The sequence below is a fragment of the Venturia canescens genome, chromosome 5 (genome assembly GCF_019457755.1).
Source record: "Venturia canescens isolate UGA chromosome 5, ASM1945775v1, whole genome shotgun sequence".
Taxonomy (NCBI): Eukaryota; Metazoa; Arthropoda; class Insecta; order Hymenoptera; family Ichneumonidae; genus Venturia; species Venturia canescens.
In genome coordinates this window covers 16,799,369-16,813,818 of record NC_057425.1, presented here as the reverse complement: position 1 = coordinate 16,813,818, position 14,450 = coordinate 16,799,369, and the positions used below count along the sequence as shown (strand labels likewise).

The following is a 14,450-nucleotide window of genomic DNA, read 5'->3' as shown; positions in this document are numbered from 1 at the left end:
CTTTTCCAGCGAAGCTGTTAGATTCATCAGAATACATTGCAAGAACTTTTTTAAAAATCACGTCATTCTCATCGAAATTATCTCAAAAAAAATTCAGATTGTCAGAAATTAATAATTTTCTGCTTTCCGAACTCATTGTTTGAAGGCGAATGGCGTTTATTATTTGGAAATACTTTGTAATGTTTACTATGGATGGAGATTCTAAAAGACGTTAGAATTTTTTAAATTCTCTGTCAAATAATTTTTTTTATTATTAAAAAAATCGCCTGGAGCTACACCGTAAATGTAGGTCCTATGTTATCGGCGGAACGGAAAGACTTATTGCTTACTTCACTCCACTTCACTTTACGCGTTCGCTTCGGTTGACTTTGCTTTGTTCTGATTTATTAGAAAAAAGTTTAAGGAAGGATTTAAGTGAGTTTGTATCTAAAGATTCGCTGACATTTTTCAAAACTTTCATGTACCCCACGACTTCCTGGGAGTCGATATTTCACTGTGGTCTAACCACAAAGATATAAAGAGAATGTGGAATTTTTTTACAAATCTGAGGGTGGTGAACGGTGTTGCAGAGTGTAGTATTGCGTCAATAGAACGATATAATCATTGTTTAATGAATCATGAGGAACAATTGCAGCAGTTTATGAAGGTTGTTCAAGAACACCGCCAACGTTTCCCAGATTGTTAAAAAAAAACCTGAAATGAACATTCTTTTTTTCATATGGGCGTTTGTTATGTTTATTCATTTCTATATGTACGCTTGCAGATTTTCAATAATGCATGCTGTCAAGATGACCCCACTCAATGAAAAAAGTCATTCCCCTCCAAACAATGAATTCGGAATACAGTAAATTATTAATTTATGACAATCTGAATTTTTTTATGAGATAATTTTTGTAAGAATGACGTGATCTTCAAAAAAGTTCCTATAACGTATCGTGATAAATCTAACAGTTTCGCTGAAAAAGTGGCAAGAGACCTTTTTTATAGAGCACTCGATTTTCTACAAAAACCTGTTGTGGGAATTATCTTACATTGACCGGTCCACGAGTTCCACTTCTAAAAAGTTGGTGAGTAACGTCCGAAGTTGGTCACCAACGAGGGGCATTGTTGTCACTTTATTCGTACTGTGATTGGTCGCTGGGGCTTTCAAATTCGGAGTCTTGCTGTCAGTTTCATGTTTACTATCAATTTGGCAGTGGTGTATACGCGAGTGGTTATAAGCTTTCCTTGGGCGCAGCAGCGCTAATAAACCCCTATACGCGCGCTTAAGCGCGCGCTAATATACCCTAGTCATTTAAAAATTAGATGGAATTCAAGCCATAGTTATAATTAAGCATTCATCCTAATATCATTTTGTTATCTCATTAATAATAATGAATTTCCTTACGCTCAAGCTGAAGAGTTTCTCTTTGACCGCCATAAGCAACAGAACATTAGTTCTATTTTCGTGGAACCTGCAGTAGTGAAAAGCAATGAGGCTGCGGCATCAAAAGAACATGCTCCAAACAAAGTAGAAAGAGCTGCATTGTCCGAGAATGAAAATTCCCAATTGGATTGGAGATTTCAATGGAAACAGTTAGAAATGTTATGGGAGATTTCGTCCTCGAAGAGGTCCTCGTAGAAAAAGTAATTCAACATGATTTCAGTAGTGAGGCTACATTGAATGACGTTTTAAACGAAACTCCTTCGTAAGGTACCACTGGTGCATACATTTTTTAAAACTTATTGTTAAGGGGATTAAATGTCATTTGTTCTTTCTATCCATAACTTTGATTTTTTTTGTTTATGAATAAATACAAGAAAAACACACAGAACTGTTAGAATGATGTTGTAAACTTTAATTGAATAAATGTTTTCTAATTTATTTCTCATGTTTCCCATATTTTCCTTCATATTCAGTTTGGCTCTGCCCTAAGTCTACAGGAGCTCAGTTTTGGATGCGATCAAATATAATGCCTGCTAACATCCATGGGAACATACAGAATTTCTGAATTCAATGTTCGCTATGTCATTGCAACGTAAGTAGTAGGTGGTGCACTATGGCGACCCCCACTCCTATCCCCACTCCTTTCCCCCACTAGGCCGAGCGGCCGGCGTTGTGGGCGAGAGGTTTGTGGGTGTGCGGAGGGGGGTGAGCGTGTCGCCATAGTGCACCATCGTTTTTTCAGGTATTGAAGCGAAATACACTGACTTTAACTCTTTATTTTATCTTTTTATCGACATGGCACGCACGAGTGTTTACACCGGCGGCCATGATGAAAAACTGTCACTTCGCGAAGCGGCGCTCGGGAAGTGAGGCGCTCAGCGCTGCCAACTTAATTTCGTTCCACCAAAATTCCCTAGATTCATGAAATTCTTTATTTTATTGAATATCAATTAAATAATCTTTTTCTTATTAAAAATAATGATGCGAACTATTAAAGAAACATATTTTGAACAAACGGGTGTGAATTTCAGGTCAAAATTACTCAAATTTTTAAGAAAACTTTTTTTTGGAAGATCGAGCGTGCACAGTGCGCATGCGCGATGACCTACTTTCCACAGCCACATGCAAGAACGTAACTTTGAACGAATAATGAAATAAAATTAAATAAAAAGGTTCTTGTGGATAAAATCAATTGAAAATAAAACAGAACAATAGAGAAAAGTCTTAAAATTGATCAAAAAACTGTTTTATTGAAGTATATCGAATTCTTGCACATGCGCATTGTGACTCTAGCTCAATTCAACGAATTGGGACTCACGCGGGGCCTCACCGAGCCAATGAGAGAATTTAGCGTAGGAGTCCCTGGTTCAAGATTAAATCACTGAGCGAATCATGAAACGGGACAAAGTCCATCGTATTATTATTATTATTTCCTTTGTTTGAGAGAGTATAAAAACCCGAGCGCAGAAGCTCCGGTAGCTAGTCTCGTCTCGAATCTCGCCACGCTAAGAGCCAGTCACGTCTCGAATCCCTGAGAGCTCGACTCGCATGCCAAAACAAAAAGCCAGTCTTGCCTCCGGATCTCGCCGCGTGAACTCGCCATAAAATCGAGAATAAAGAAACATAGAATTTTCACTCATTTCAAAAATAGCTCTAAAAACAAAGAGTAAAATAACATCGCTATTATCCCACTCAGAATTCAAACAGAATAACACCTTTCCTCTCTCACGCTAAGAGGGCCGGGTTCATTCGATTTCGTTTGAACTCAAGATTCTTAGGTGAGAGTTTCCGATCTATCCAGGAGGGCCGGGACAGTTCGATTCCGTTCTGTCTCAAGATTCCTGGTAGATTTCCAATCCTTTTTCTATCCAAGAGGGCCGTGGCCGTTCGATTTCGTTCGGTCACAAGATTCTTGGGTAGGACTCCTACCTTTCCACGCCAGAGGGGCCGGGACAGTTCGGTTTCGTTCTGTCTCAAGAACTCTGGGTGGATTCTTTTCCATCAATGAGTCATTGTTTTCTGAGTGGCGATTCAATTAATTCTCTTTTAAATTCATTAAAAATCATTAAAACCAAACAAGTTTTCTTTATTCTCATAACGAGACAATTGCGAGTCATTTAGAGCCAATTAAATTATTTCAAAAAGCGAAATAACTCACTGAAAACAATTTATTTGAATTATATCGAGTCAAAAGAGTGAGATCGATCAGAAAAATCCACTCGAACAATTAATTTGGATTGTATAGAGTCAAAAAGTGAGTTTCTAAAAATTATAGCTCAATTATCAAATTATCAAATGATCGAATTATCAAACAAAATTAATTAAAAATTTATCAAGGCCAGCGTTGGCGAGAATTATTGAATCATTATTATTGCAAGCGATACTATTAATTGTTATTATTCTAATAAAAGCGAGCATAAATTCATGCGAAGTTTATGATAATTAATTCTGCAAAAATTATTCTTTTTACAAAGAAAAATACCGGAAATAAAATTTTTCATGCAATTAAAATAAAGCTAAAAACACGATTTCAAATAAAAAGCCTTTATCTTTGTAATTTGGTTCAAAACAATTTAAAATTGAATAAAGCATTTGTCATTTCAATTTAATTTCATTTTACTTTTGTTTTTCCTTCATGCCCGCTCTTCTTTATTATAGAATTGCTCGAATCTTGGCGTGACGGTGTGCATCACAAACGTACCGTTACAACTATTGGCGCCCGAACAGGGACGGGCATTGCGTAGGAAAAACAAGGGTTCGTAAATTCAGTAAATGAAAATTATTCGAAATCTAAAAATGGCAGAAAATAAAGAACAAATTGATAACGCCACTGGCGATTCGGGATTTCAAAATCCAGAGCATGAAATTCAGTCAAACGATTTCACGACCACGTTGCCTCCACCCGGTGCGGGGGATATTTTCAATGAATCTAGAGCTAACTTTGGGGAAGATTTTGAAAATAAAATTGATGAGAATAAAGAAGAAAGATTAGAGGAATTCGGCACGCCGAAATCCGATCGGGTTAAAATCAACACTGTAGAAGTAAACAATCAGTTGCTAATTAATTTAATAGAATCAATCCAAGAGATGAAATCCCAGATGCAGTGCATGGCGAATGAGGTCGCGAAAAATAACCAGGCGTATCATGAATTAAAAACAGAGTTTTCAGATAGGTTAACAGTGATGGAAGCTAAAATTGCTAGTGACGTTCATAAAATATACGAGCCAATAAAACGTCATGTGACGGGCCTTACAAAAATCGTGCAAGAGAACGAGGCCAAAAGTGCCGTTGTAGAGGTAAACGTAGCCCAAATCCAACTTGACGTGAGTGCGATCAAAAAAAGGGTCGAAAATTTGGAGTCGACGGACAAATTACACAGTCCAAATACCGAGAGTACCCGGATCCATCCACGATTGACAGACATTCCAGAAGAAAAGGAAGAAGATGAAGAGTCGGATGATGAAGAGCAGGAGCATCAACAAAAACAGACCTTCCGAAACGAGATGACGTCAACCAACAAAATTAAAATCAAGCCTCCAACATTTGATGGGTCAAGCAACAAGCGGCCAATCAAATTTATAAAAGAATTTCGGCATTATTGCGAGGTGACGAACCCAACGTTCACCGAAATGAAATATCTACTCAGCCAATCGCTCGAGAAAGCCGCAAAGGAATGGTGGGAACTGGTCGAGGACCAAGTTAACAGTTTCGACGACGTCGAAAAACGATTCATAAATCGATTCTGGAGTCACGACGTACAGCGAAAAGTGCGTAAAGACCTGGAATTCGGGAAATATCCTGAAAAGCCAGGCAAATTAACTAAAGTCGAGTATGCAACTCGGACGTTCGGAGCGGCTCGGGATTTGATTCCGCCTCCAAGTGATCCTGACATTGTTGCATCCCTTTCGCAGCACTTTACGGAGGAGATTAGAGCCACGATCATAAGTCGTGGGTTCGAAACCCTCGAGCAATTGATCGAGTTTCTGGAAAAACTCGATCAAAGTGGGCCTGTCAACACGGGAACTGAGGAAGGAAAGCCTCAAAATCAAAAACCAAATAACGATAAAAATGAGCAGCGTCCATTCAAAATGCCTCCACAAAATAACTGGAATAACCAAGGAGGTTACCAGAACAATAACCGTGGAAATTCAAACTGGCAACAGAACAACCGCCAGAATTGGACTCAAAGCAATGGAGGCTACCAAAATAATCGAGGTTACCAAAACAATAATTGGAATCAGCAACAAAACAGGAGCTACAATCAGAGCTTCCAACAAAATTATAACCAGCGTCCGAACAACGGAAATTTCAATCGGAATCAACAAAATGGCGGGCAAAACAGAGGAAACAATCGCCCAAATTACAATCCTCCACAAAATCAAAATCAAAATTGGGGTTCGCCAAACCAAAATAGAGGACCACCTCAAAACAACGGGGGATATCGGCCACCTGCGAATAATAATACGCAGCAACCACCGATTCAAACAATAGAGGCGCAAATAGAACCTCAACCCTCTACCTCGAAAGCGGGAAACGCGTAGGCGTTGTACCCGCAATAAACGAAAACGATAATCGAGAAAACAAAAATGATATAAAAATGCGAGGTACAACGAGAAATCAAAGGAATAAAATTAAAAATTACCCGCACGACGCATTAAAAATGGACCTCAACAGTGAAAATCAAATTCCGATTAATACAATTTTCACTGATACTAGAGAATATTTGATGGGAGAGGAGATCAACGGTGAAGCAGTCCCGATTATTGAATGTCCAGAAATTTATGCAAAAATTGAAGGCATTCAGGTGACAGCTCTCGTTGACTCGGGATCGAAAGTGACTACGATTTCTGAAGAATTTTATCTCGAAAATCGAGAAATTTTGAAAAATTGTCCTCTTTTGCCTGTGACGGGAGTCACGGTAAAAGCAAAATGACAAAAATCAAATATCAAATTATGGCTGTAACTGAAATTGGCAAAATAAAAACATTTATCAAATTTTTGATTATCCCTGGCTTAATAAGAGATGTATTGTTGGGAGTAGATTCACTCCAACCGTTAAAGAGTTTGATTGATCTGGGAGAGATGTCTCTCCAGGTAAAATATAATGATGTAGTTGATGTGATTCCCACAGTGGGATCTTTTGAAAAAGAAAAATTGATTGAAAAAGAAGAGAAAGAAAGAATTGGGGAAAATTTGGAAACAATTTTGATTGGAGAAAGAAAAGTTAAAAAGGGAGAAGATTTTGGAAAAGAAGTAGTAGTTGAGATGGGAGAAAATGAAGTTAATGTTTTGGGAGGAATTAAAAAAATTGAAAAAGTTATTGAAGTGGGAGAAAAAGTTAATGATGAAGTTATTGATGAAGAAGTTGAAAATGAAGAAGTAGAAATAGAAGTAATTGAAGTTGATGTTGAGAAAAATGTTAATGAAGAGGAAAATGTTGAAAGTGAAGTTAAAGTAATGGAAGAAAATGTTGTTGAAGTAGAAAGGAATTTTGTTAACAGGGGGGAAATCAAAACTTTTCAAATCAATGAAAAAATTAAAGATTTAGAAAGTGAATCAAACCAAGAAATTCAAAATAGAGAGAAAATTATTAAGCCGATGCCAAAATTAAAATCGAAAGAAATTATTAGTGAAAAAAATGTTCAGCCAATACAAAATTTGATTTTTAATGATAGTCAAAATAACAATGATCAAATTACAATTGAAGAGATAGAAGAAATCGTAGATCAAACCGGTCTCCCTGAAAATCAAAAAGAAATTCATAAACAGGTGCTTTGGAATAGACGAAATGTCTTTCGCAAGGACACTGGCCGAATTTCCGTTTATGAGCATCAATTAAATATTACGACGGATAAACCGATCGTTGCTCATGCGTACGAGGTACCATTAATGCATCGTGAAAAAGTTGATAAAGAAATTGAAAAATTATTGAATTATGGAATTATTCAGAGATCCAGTAGTCCATGGATCAATCCGATTATCCCAGTTATCAAAAAAGACGGTTCAGTTAGATTATGTCTTGATGCGAGAAAATTGAATCAAGTTATGCAAGATGATCATGAATCCGTACCGAATATCGAAGAGGTTTTTCAAAAATGCCACACGGCTAAAATAATGACAACACTTGATTTAACCAACAGTTTTTGGCAGATTCCTTTACATCCAGATTCTATGAAGTACACTGCATTTCGATATCGCGGAAAAGTTTACGAGTTTACCGTAACACCTTTTGGTCTAAAAACAAGCACTGCTGCTTTGTTAAGAGGTTTAGATATTGTTCTTCATGGTCTCGGTGACCACGTAATAAATTTTGTTGACGATTTATTATGCATTTCCACAAGTTTCGAGGAACATATGCAGCACTTGGATGAATTGCTTGAACGATTAGAAAATCACGGGATGACAATCAAGTTAAAGAAAGCAAGATTTTTCAGAAAGGAGGTAGAGTTTTTGGGGCATATTTTGACAACCGAGGGTATTAAACCGCAACCCGAAAAAATTCAAGCAATTCATGATTTCCCAGCTCCACGAAATTTAAAGCAATTGAGGGGTTTTCTGGGATTAATCAATTATTACACCAAATTTACAAAAAATCATGCCGAGGAAACAATACCTCTTTTGAAGCTTTTGAGAAAAGAAACTAAATGGCATTGGGGTGAAGATGAGAAAATTGCTTTCCAGAGAGTTAAAGATTTGTTCGTAAATAACGTGCTATTAAAACATCCTGATCCAAAAAAAGAGTACATTTTGCAGACAGACGCGAGTAATTATGCTTTGGGGGGCACTCTAGCTCAGTACGATGAAAATAATGATTTAGGGGTAATAATGTTCGCGAGTAGAACTCTTAAAGGGCCAGAGTTAGCTTACACCACTACAGAAAAAGAATTGCTTGCTATCGTGTGGTCTTTAAAGAAATTAAGAACTTATTTGCTGGGAGCCAAAATTCGAGTCATTACCGATCACCAGGCTATAACTTTTTTGAAAAACAGTCAATTATTGAGCGAGCGATTAACGAGATGGATCCTAGCAATCCAGGATTACAACATCAATTTTGAATATTGTCCTGGAGCTAGAAACGTTGTTGCAGACGTTTTGAGTCGTTTAAATCCACCTGATACGGGGGGCAGAAAAGGCAGGGAATTAATTATTAATACAATGCTAGCTACAAAACCATCAAGAGAATTAGAATCCATGATCAAAAACATTGCAGATTGGCAAACGAGAGATAACAAAATCCGGGAAAATAAAGAAAGGGTTGAAAATGAAGAAAACGATAAATTTCAAATCAATAATAACATTTTATTAAAATCAGTCAATCAAAATTCTTACAAAGTTGTATTACCGAGAGAAGTTTTCCATCGCTTAGTATCTGAAACACATCAAATGTACGGTCACATTGGGGCTAAAAAAGTTTGGAAAATAATTGATGAAGATTTTACTTACCCAAGAATGTACCATTCAGTCAGACAAATTCTCTCTTTTTGTGACTCTTGTCAAAGGAACAAAGTTCCGAATCAGCATTCGTATGCCGCACAGCAAAATATCATTCCAGAAGGACCTGGAGATATTGTGTCAATCGATTTTTTCGGTCCTTTGCCAGCCTCTCAGGGTGGAATGAAACACATTCTTGTTACAATCGATGCTTTTTCAAAATTTGTAGTTTTATATCCTTTAAAAGCTGCAACTACTCCAGCGACAATAAACAAAATTTTCAATCATTACATTCCTGAATTTGGGAAGCCTAGAAAGTTACAGTTTGACCACGGTACTCAATTTACATCGCGTTTATGGCTCAGTAAATTAGCAAGTGAGGGTATTCAACCTGTTTTCTCTTCAATCAGACATCCTCAGGGAAATATCGTGGAAAGAGTAAATCGCGAAATTGGTAGATTCTTTAGAACATTCTTAACAGACAAACACACCGATTGGGTAAAATGGGTCAAAGTAATAGAAGATTGTATGAACGAGACTTATCACGAGACAACCGAAATGACTCCACTTGAAATTCAGAAAAACGAAAAACCTCAAAGAATCTGGAAAAATTGGTTAAAGATCGAAAGAAACGAAAATTTAGATGAACAGGAAATCGATGCAAAATTAATGCTTGCAAGAGATCGAATTCAGAGAAAAGGCCGAAAGAGAGCCCAAAAATTTGATCAAAAACATAAATTGATTCAATTTCAAGTAGATGATTTAGTTCTCGCAAAAGCGTGCAATGTTAGTGATCCAATCAACAAGAAAATGGCCAAATTTTCCTCGATCTACGAGGGGCCTTATAGAATCAAGAAACAGATAGCAGCCGCGACTTATATTTTAGAAAATCCTGAAAACGGCATTGAGAGAGGGATGTATCATGTGGCTAATTTGAAAAAATACAAAAATGAAGTCGAAAACGACAACAACAATCAGGATTTGGAGGTTTAATGAAAACCAATAAACTACCTTTTATTTACAAAAGAATAACAAATCAATTCAATAAAAAGTAAAAATTTTCACTATCAAATAATAATTAGTTCAATTGAATCGAAATTACGATTATCTCTTACATTGCTATTTTGAGCTCATATCGCTATCAATTTTATAGAAAACACGAAAATCACAAGAAAAAAATTATAAAGTCGAAAACAAAAGAAAAAATAAATATAGTTATAAGTCATGAAACTGAATTGACGAGACAGTGAAAAATTACTAAAAAGATTTTGTTCAAATTACTCCAAATAGTTTGGGAATAGTATAAGACATTTAATGACATTAATTATTTAATTTGGGAAAAAGATTTTTCTCTTGAAAAATCGAAAAAACAGTCAAAATAATCATAATAGCAAAATTCACTTTGTTGCACAAATTTTACGAGAAAACAATAAGGAAGAATCAATCTCATGAGGAAAATCCGAGAAGTCTATTAAAAGCTTCAAAAGATCAAAAATCGGACAAAAATCGTTTTAATTCTCATTTATTTACGCAAAATATGCATAATTATGGTTTAAAACATTCAATACTATCAAAAGAAACTTTTATTAAATAAGAATTATCAATCAGAACAAGAAAAATCGAAGTTTGATACATTTGGCCAAAAGTTAGTGAAATGTAGTTCCCATGTTCGCCACTGTCGCTGGCGTCGGCTAGGATTCTCGTATTTCACATGCGAGTCTACCTATCTAGGGAAAAATTGCATACCCCTTTTTAAAATTTTCAAACGAATCGTCTATTCGAACGAGAGCGAGTTTTTGGACAAAGAAAAGCGGAAAATAAGCGAAAAAAGGTAATGATTTGCCGTAAAAAGTAATAGAAAACATTTAATAGAATAATTAAAGCAGATTTGAACCAAAATTATATAATTTACTAGCTAAATATGGATGCTTCAACGAAAACGGTCGAAGTCGTCAAGAAAAAGCATTTCGCCATGCTAAGCGGTGAAAGAGGAGTTTGGGAGAAATTTTACGAATCCCCAACATTAAAAGAGGTCGAAAAATTCGAATCAAAAGTCGAAATAGTGAAGGGATCAAAAAGGACAAAACAATCAACGAAAACGCAGACAGCACAGCCTAAAGACAAGGCTATACAGGTGTTCGTCTGGCGATTAATCCCGATTCAAGTTGATCGGAAATCTGATCGGCAAGCCGTTGAACAATTTGTTCAAAAATTCAAGAAATTTGAGAAGATTGGAGAAGAATTTTCTGTTCCGGACGCTCTGTCGCCTATCAGGGATGGCGAAAATTTCGACATGCCAGTGAGTACCGAGGAGTGGAACAGGAACCAAAGGGAAGCCGAAAAAAAAGAAAGAGAGAGATATAAGGAAGAAATCGCAAGAAATGGAAAGGAATGGACAGCTTGGAAGATAGGCGAATTTTACTGGGGGGACGAAGAAAGGGAAAACGAAATAATTAAGGATGATGAGAGACAACAAAGAAATCAAAAATCAAAAGAAAACCAAAACCAAAAAGAAAAAGAAGAAGACAAAGAAAACGAGAGACAATTAGAAAGGGAACATGAACAACGAAAAAGAAAAAGAGAGGATGAAAGAACTGAAATAAAGAAGGAAGCAGATAAGATCGAGAGAAAGCAAGAAGAGAACAACAAAAGGAAGAGGATAAACAATGAAATCAAAGGAAATGAAAGCAGTATTAAAATGAAGATAGAGGCGAACAACAGAAAAAACGAAAACATCGAACTAAAGAAAGAAGGAACAAACATCGAGAAAGAAGAAGTGAACGTTGAGGAAAAGCAGTTAAAGAAGGAGGATTCGAAAAATAAAAAGGAAAATCAAGGGAGAAATAAGGGTCGGAAAATTAGAGAGGAAGATTTGAGGACCCTGGATGGAAGAAAATGGCTGAACGATGAGATCATCAATGGGTATTTTGAGCTCATCGTGGAAAAATATAAAAAAACGTTTGCTTTCGGGACTTTTTTCTTTTCTCGGTTAATATCAGGAGGATACTCGGCAGTCCAACGCTGGACAAAAAAATTTAATATTTTCAATTTCAATCTTGTCCTCATTCCATTGCACTTGGGAGCACATTGGTGCCTCGCCACAATTGATTTGAAAGATCACAGAGTCAATTATTTCGATAGTTTGATGGGCAATAACAAAGAGTACCCTACCCTTATTTTTGAATATTTGATGATGGAAGCGGCGAATAAAAAACAAACTCCTTTTGACTCTAGTGAGTGGTCAATTGTCGTAAAAAAGGACATTCCGAAACAAACAAATAATTTTGATTGTGGGGTGTTTGTCTGCTGTTTTACGGAATATGAGGCGGCGGGGCGCAACATTGATTTTTGTCAAAAGGACATGGCGGCAAAACGCGAAATAATAAAAAAAAGCCTAATTCAAGGCCGAATAGGATAAGGATTTCGAAGAATTTTCTTTTAACAGATTTATTTATTTTTGTTATATTAAATACAAAATATTATTATTGTTATTATTTAATAAATCAAACCAAAAATCATTGTTTTCAAAATGAAACAAATGAATAAACATTGTTAAAACCAAACAAACGATTTAATAAATTGTAACGAAACGCTCTTGCCGACCTGGCCTGAACGCCGCCACGCGTCGGTTCGAGCAACCTAAGTAATAAGGAGCAGGTATGAAGGAAAACGCGGAAACCAAGAATTTTGTGGAAATAATAAAATAATCGATTTTATTCAATTTTGATCGATATTTAACAAAAATAAAGAAGATTTAGCACTTTGGCTCGCGGAAAATAAAATTTGTATTTTGATTTTAATATTGTCTTGCTTTGTTTAATCGGATCTGGCGAGAAAAAGACCCGAAAGACCCGAAAACGTTGCAAATTCTCTGTCTGAGATAATTTTTAATTTCTCAATTTTCGGAATTTAATTATACAAAATTAACAAAGAAACAAAAAAAAATTTGTTTTTATTCTAATTAACGCTTTTGTCTTGTATTTTCGACACGCCTTAACCCTAAAAATTCGCTATAAATGCAAAGTTTAATTTTTCCGATGTCCTGTTACGTTAGCTCTAAGAATAAGTGAATCCAAGAATATTGCTCGCTTTTACAATTTTGAATTTCTTTTTACTCGATATAAAATTAATTTTCAACTATCGTTTCTTGGATTATTATGGGTCTAGATCTCCCTACCTGGACCACCTCGGACAATGTTTTTCAAACGTGAATTTAATTTTTGATAATAAGATGAATTTTTAATCCTCCTCAACAATAAGAAAGAAACAAAACGTTAAAAGGTAGGATGCAAACCACGGGCTATGGGATAGAAACGTCACCGAATCCCTCCGAGAGTCCGTGCATTTACAGGGTAGAGGTAACCCTCTGTCCACGTGTTATGGGATCGAGACGTCACCGAGTCGATCCGAGAACTCCGTGCAACGGAAAGCCGGAAATTTTTTAGAGGTTAGGTGTGGACCCTGGATTATGGGATCGAGACGTCGCCGAGTCGCTCCGAGAATCCAGGCATCCAAGGAAATAGGCAATTCACCGTCCACGGGCTATGGGATCGAGACGTCGCCGAGTCGATCCGAGAGTCCGCGCTACGGGAACCCCAAAGATTTTGAGGATAGGTGTAGTATCGCTGAGGCTGATGTACTGAGAGAGGTCCGAGTTGATTCTTTAGCCAGGGAGAACTGTCTGCCGAATGAGTCGCGCAGCGCTTCTTATACCCCGTTCCCCACCATAAAATTCTCGAGCGCCGAGAATCTCAGTTTTCGACCGGTTCTGCGCATCAACTTGTTACGTCCTCTCCGATTGGCCCGTTGCCATGATTCGCGATCTCCCGTTGGTCGAGCGGGCTAGCATATGATGCGCAGACTACCGCTTTTTATGATTTACAGCTTATTCCGATGTTAAACAATAAAAACTTGAATTTGATCAATTATTACTCAATTTCTTCTTTAATTTGGCATTGTTATTTGTTCTAATATGATTCGTAAAATTATAATCGCTAAAAGTCACGTACGCGTCCTATAGCCCATCGACGCTCTCCCCGCGCATGCGTCGGAGTCGATTTTTACATTTTTCACATGTGATTGTTTTTTATACTATTAATTTGACTTGTGATCATTTTCCTTAGACTCCTGTTATTTTTCTGTAAATTTTGATCGTATTTACATGCTCGGGCGACTTGAAATAACAAAAATGTAAAAAGAATTAATCTCGATAAAATATAGCGCGGCGAAGTTCAGAGCGGCGCCGGTAGCCCCGCTCGGGCTCATGCCTACCGGCCCAAGATGGCCGCCACCTGTCAATAACGACGAGCGTGGTCGCCGCGATGTTTTGTCCGCGATCTTACAATCGCGAAGTTTCGTTAATTTCGACGGGCTCGGGCCGTCGCGCGAGTGTTTCGTCACAAATGCCCCCCAGAACAAAAAAATCTAAGAATTAGAGATTTTTGTTCTCCAATCTTAGTTTAATAAGATAACAATTTTAAATGCTTAAAAATTTGAACATTCGAAAATCGGAAATGGAGTTTTTGAAAGGGAAAGATGACGCGTTGATCCTGGGGATGAATGGATTTGATGATCTTGATATTCTCGATGTTC

The 14,450-nt window shown here is 36.9% G+C and overlaps 1 protein-coding gene across 1 annotated transcript; it reads left to right on the top strand.

The window, feature by feature from the left end:
- Nucleotides 1-10,779: 10,779 nt before the first annotated feature.
- Nucleotides 10,780-11,897, top strand: LOC122410988 (vicilin-like seed storage protein At2g18540). The gene is made up of 2 exons (XM_043419496.1): nucleotides 10,780-11,780; nucleotides 11,858-11,897. The coding sequence occupies exons 1-2, from the start codon at nucleotides 10,780-10,782 to the stop codon at nucleotides 11,895-11,897; spliced, it is 1,041 nt and encodes a 346-aa protein (XP_043275431.1).
- Nucleotides 11,898-14,450: the final 2,553 nt, after the last annotated feature.

Excerpts from the sequence above, each read along its gene's own strand:
- LOC122410988 (XM_043419496.1), top strand. The coding sequence starts at position 10,780 with ATGGATGCTTCAACGAAAACGGTCGAAGTCGTCAAGAAAAAGCATTTC. Across the intron at positions 11,781-11,857 it reads AACGATGAGATCATCAATGG|GAGGATACTCGGCAGTCCAA; the intron begins GTATTTTGAGCT and ends GGTTAATATCAG.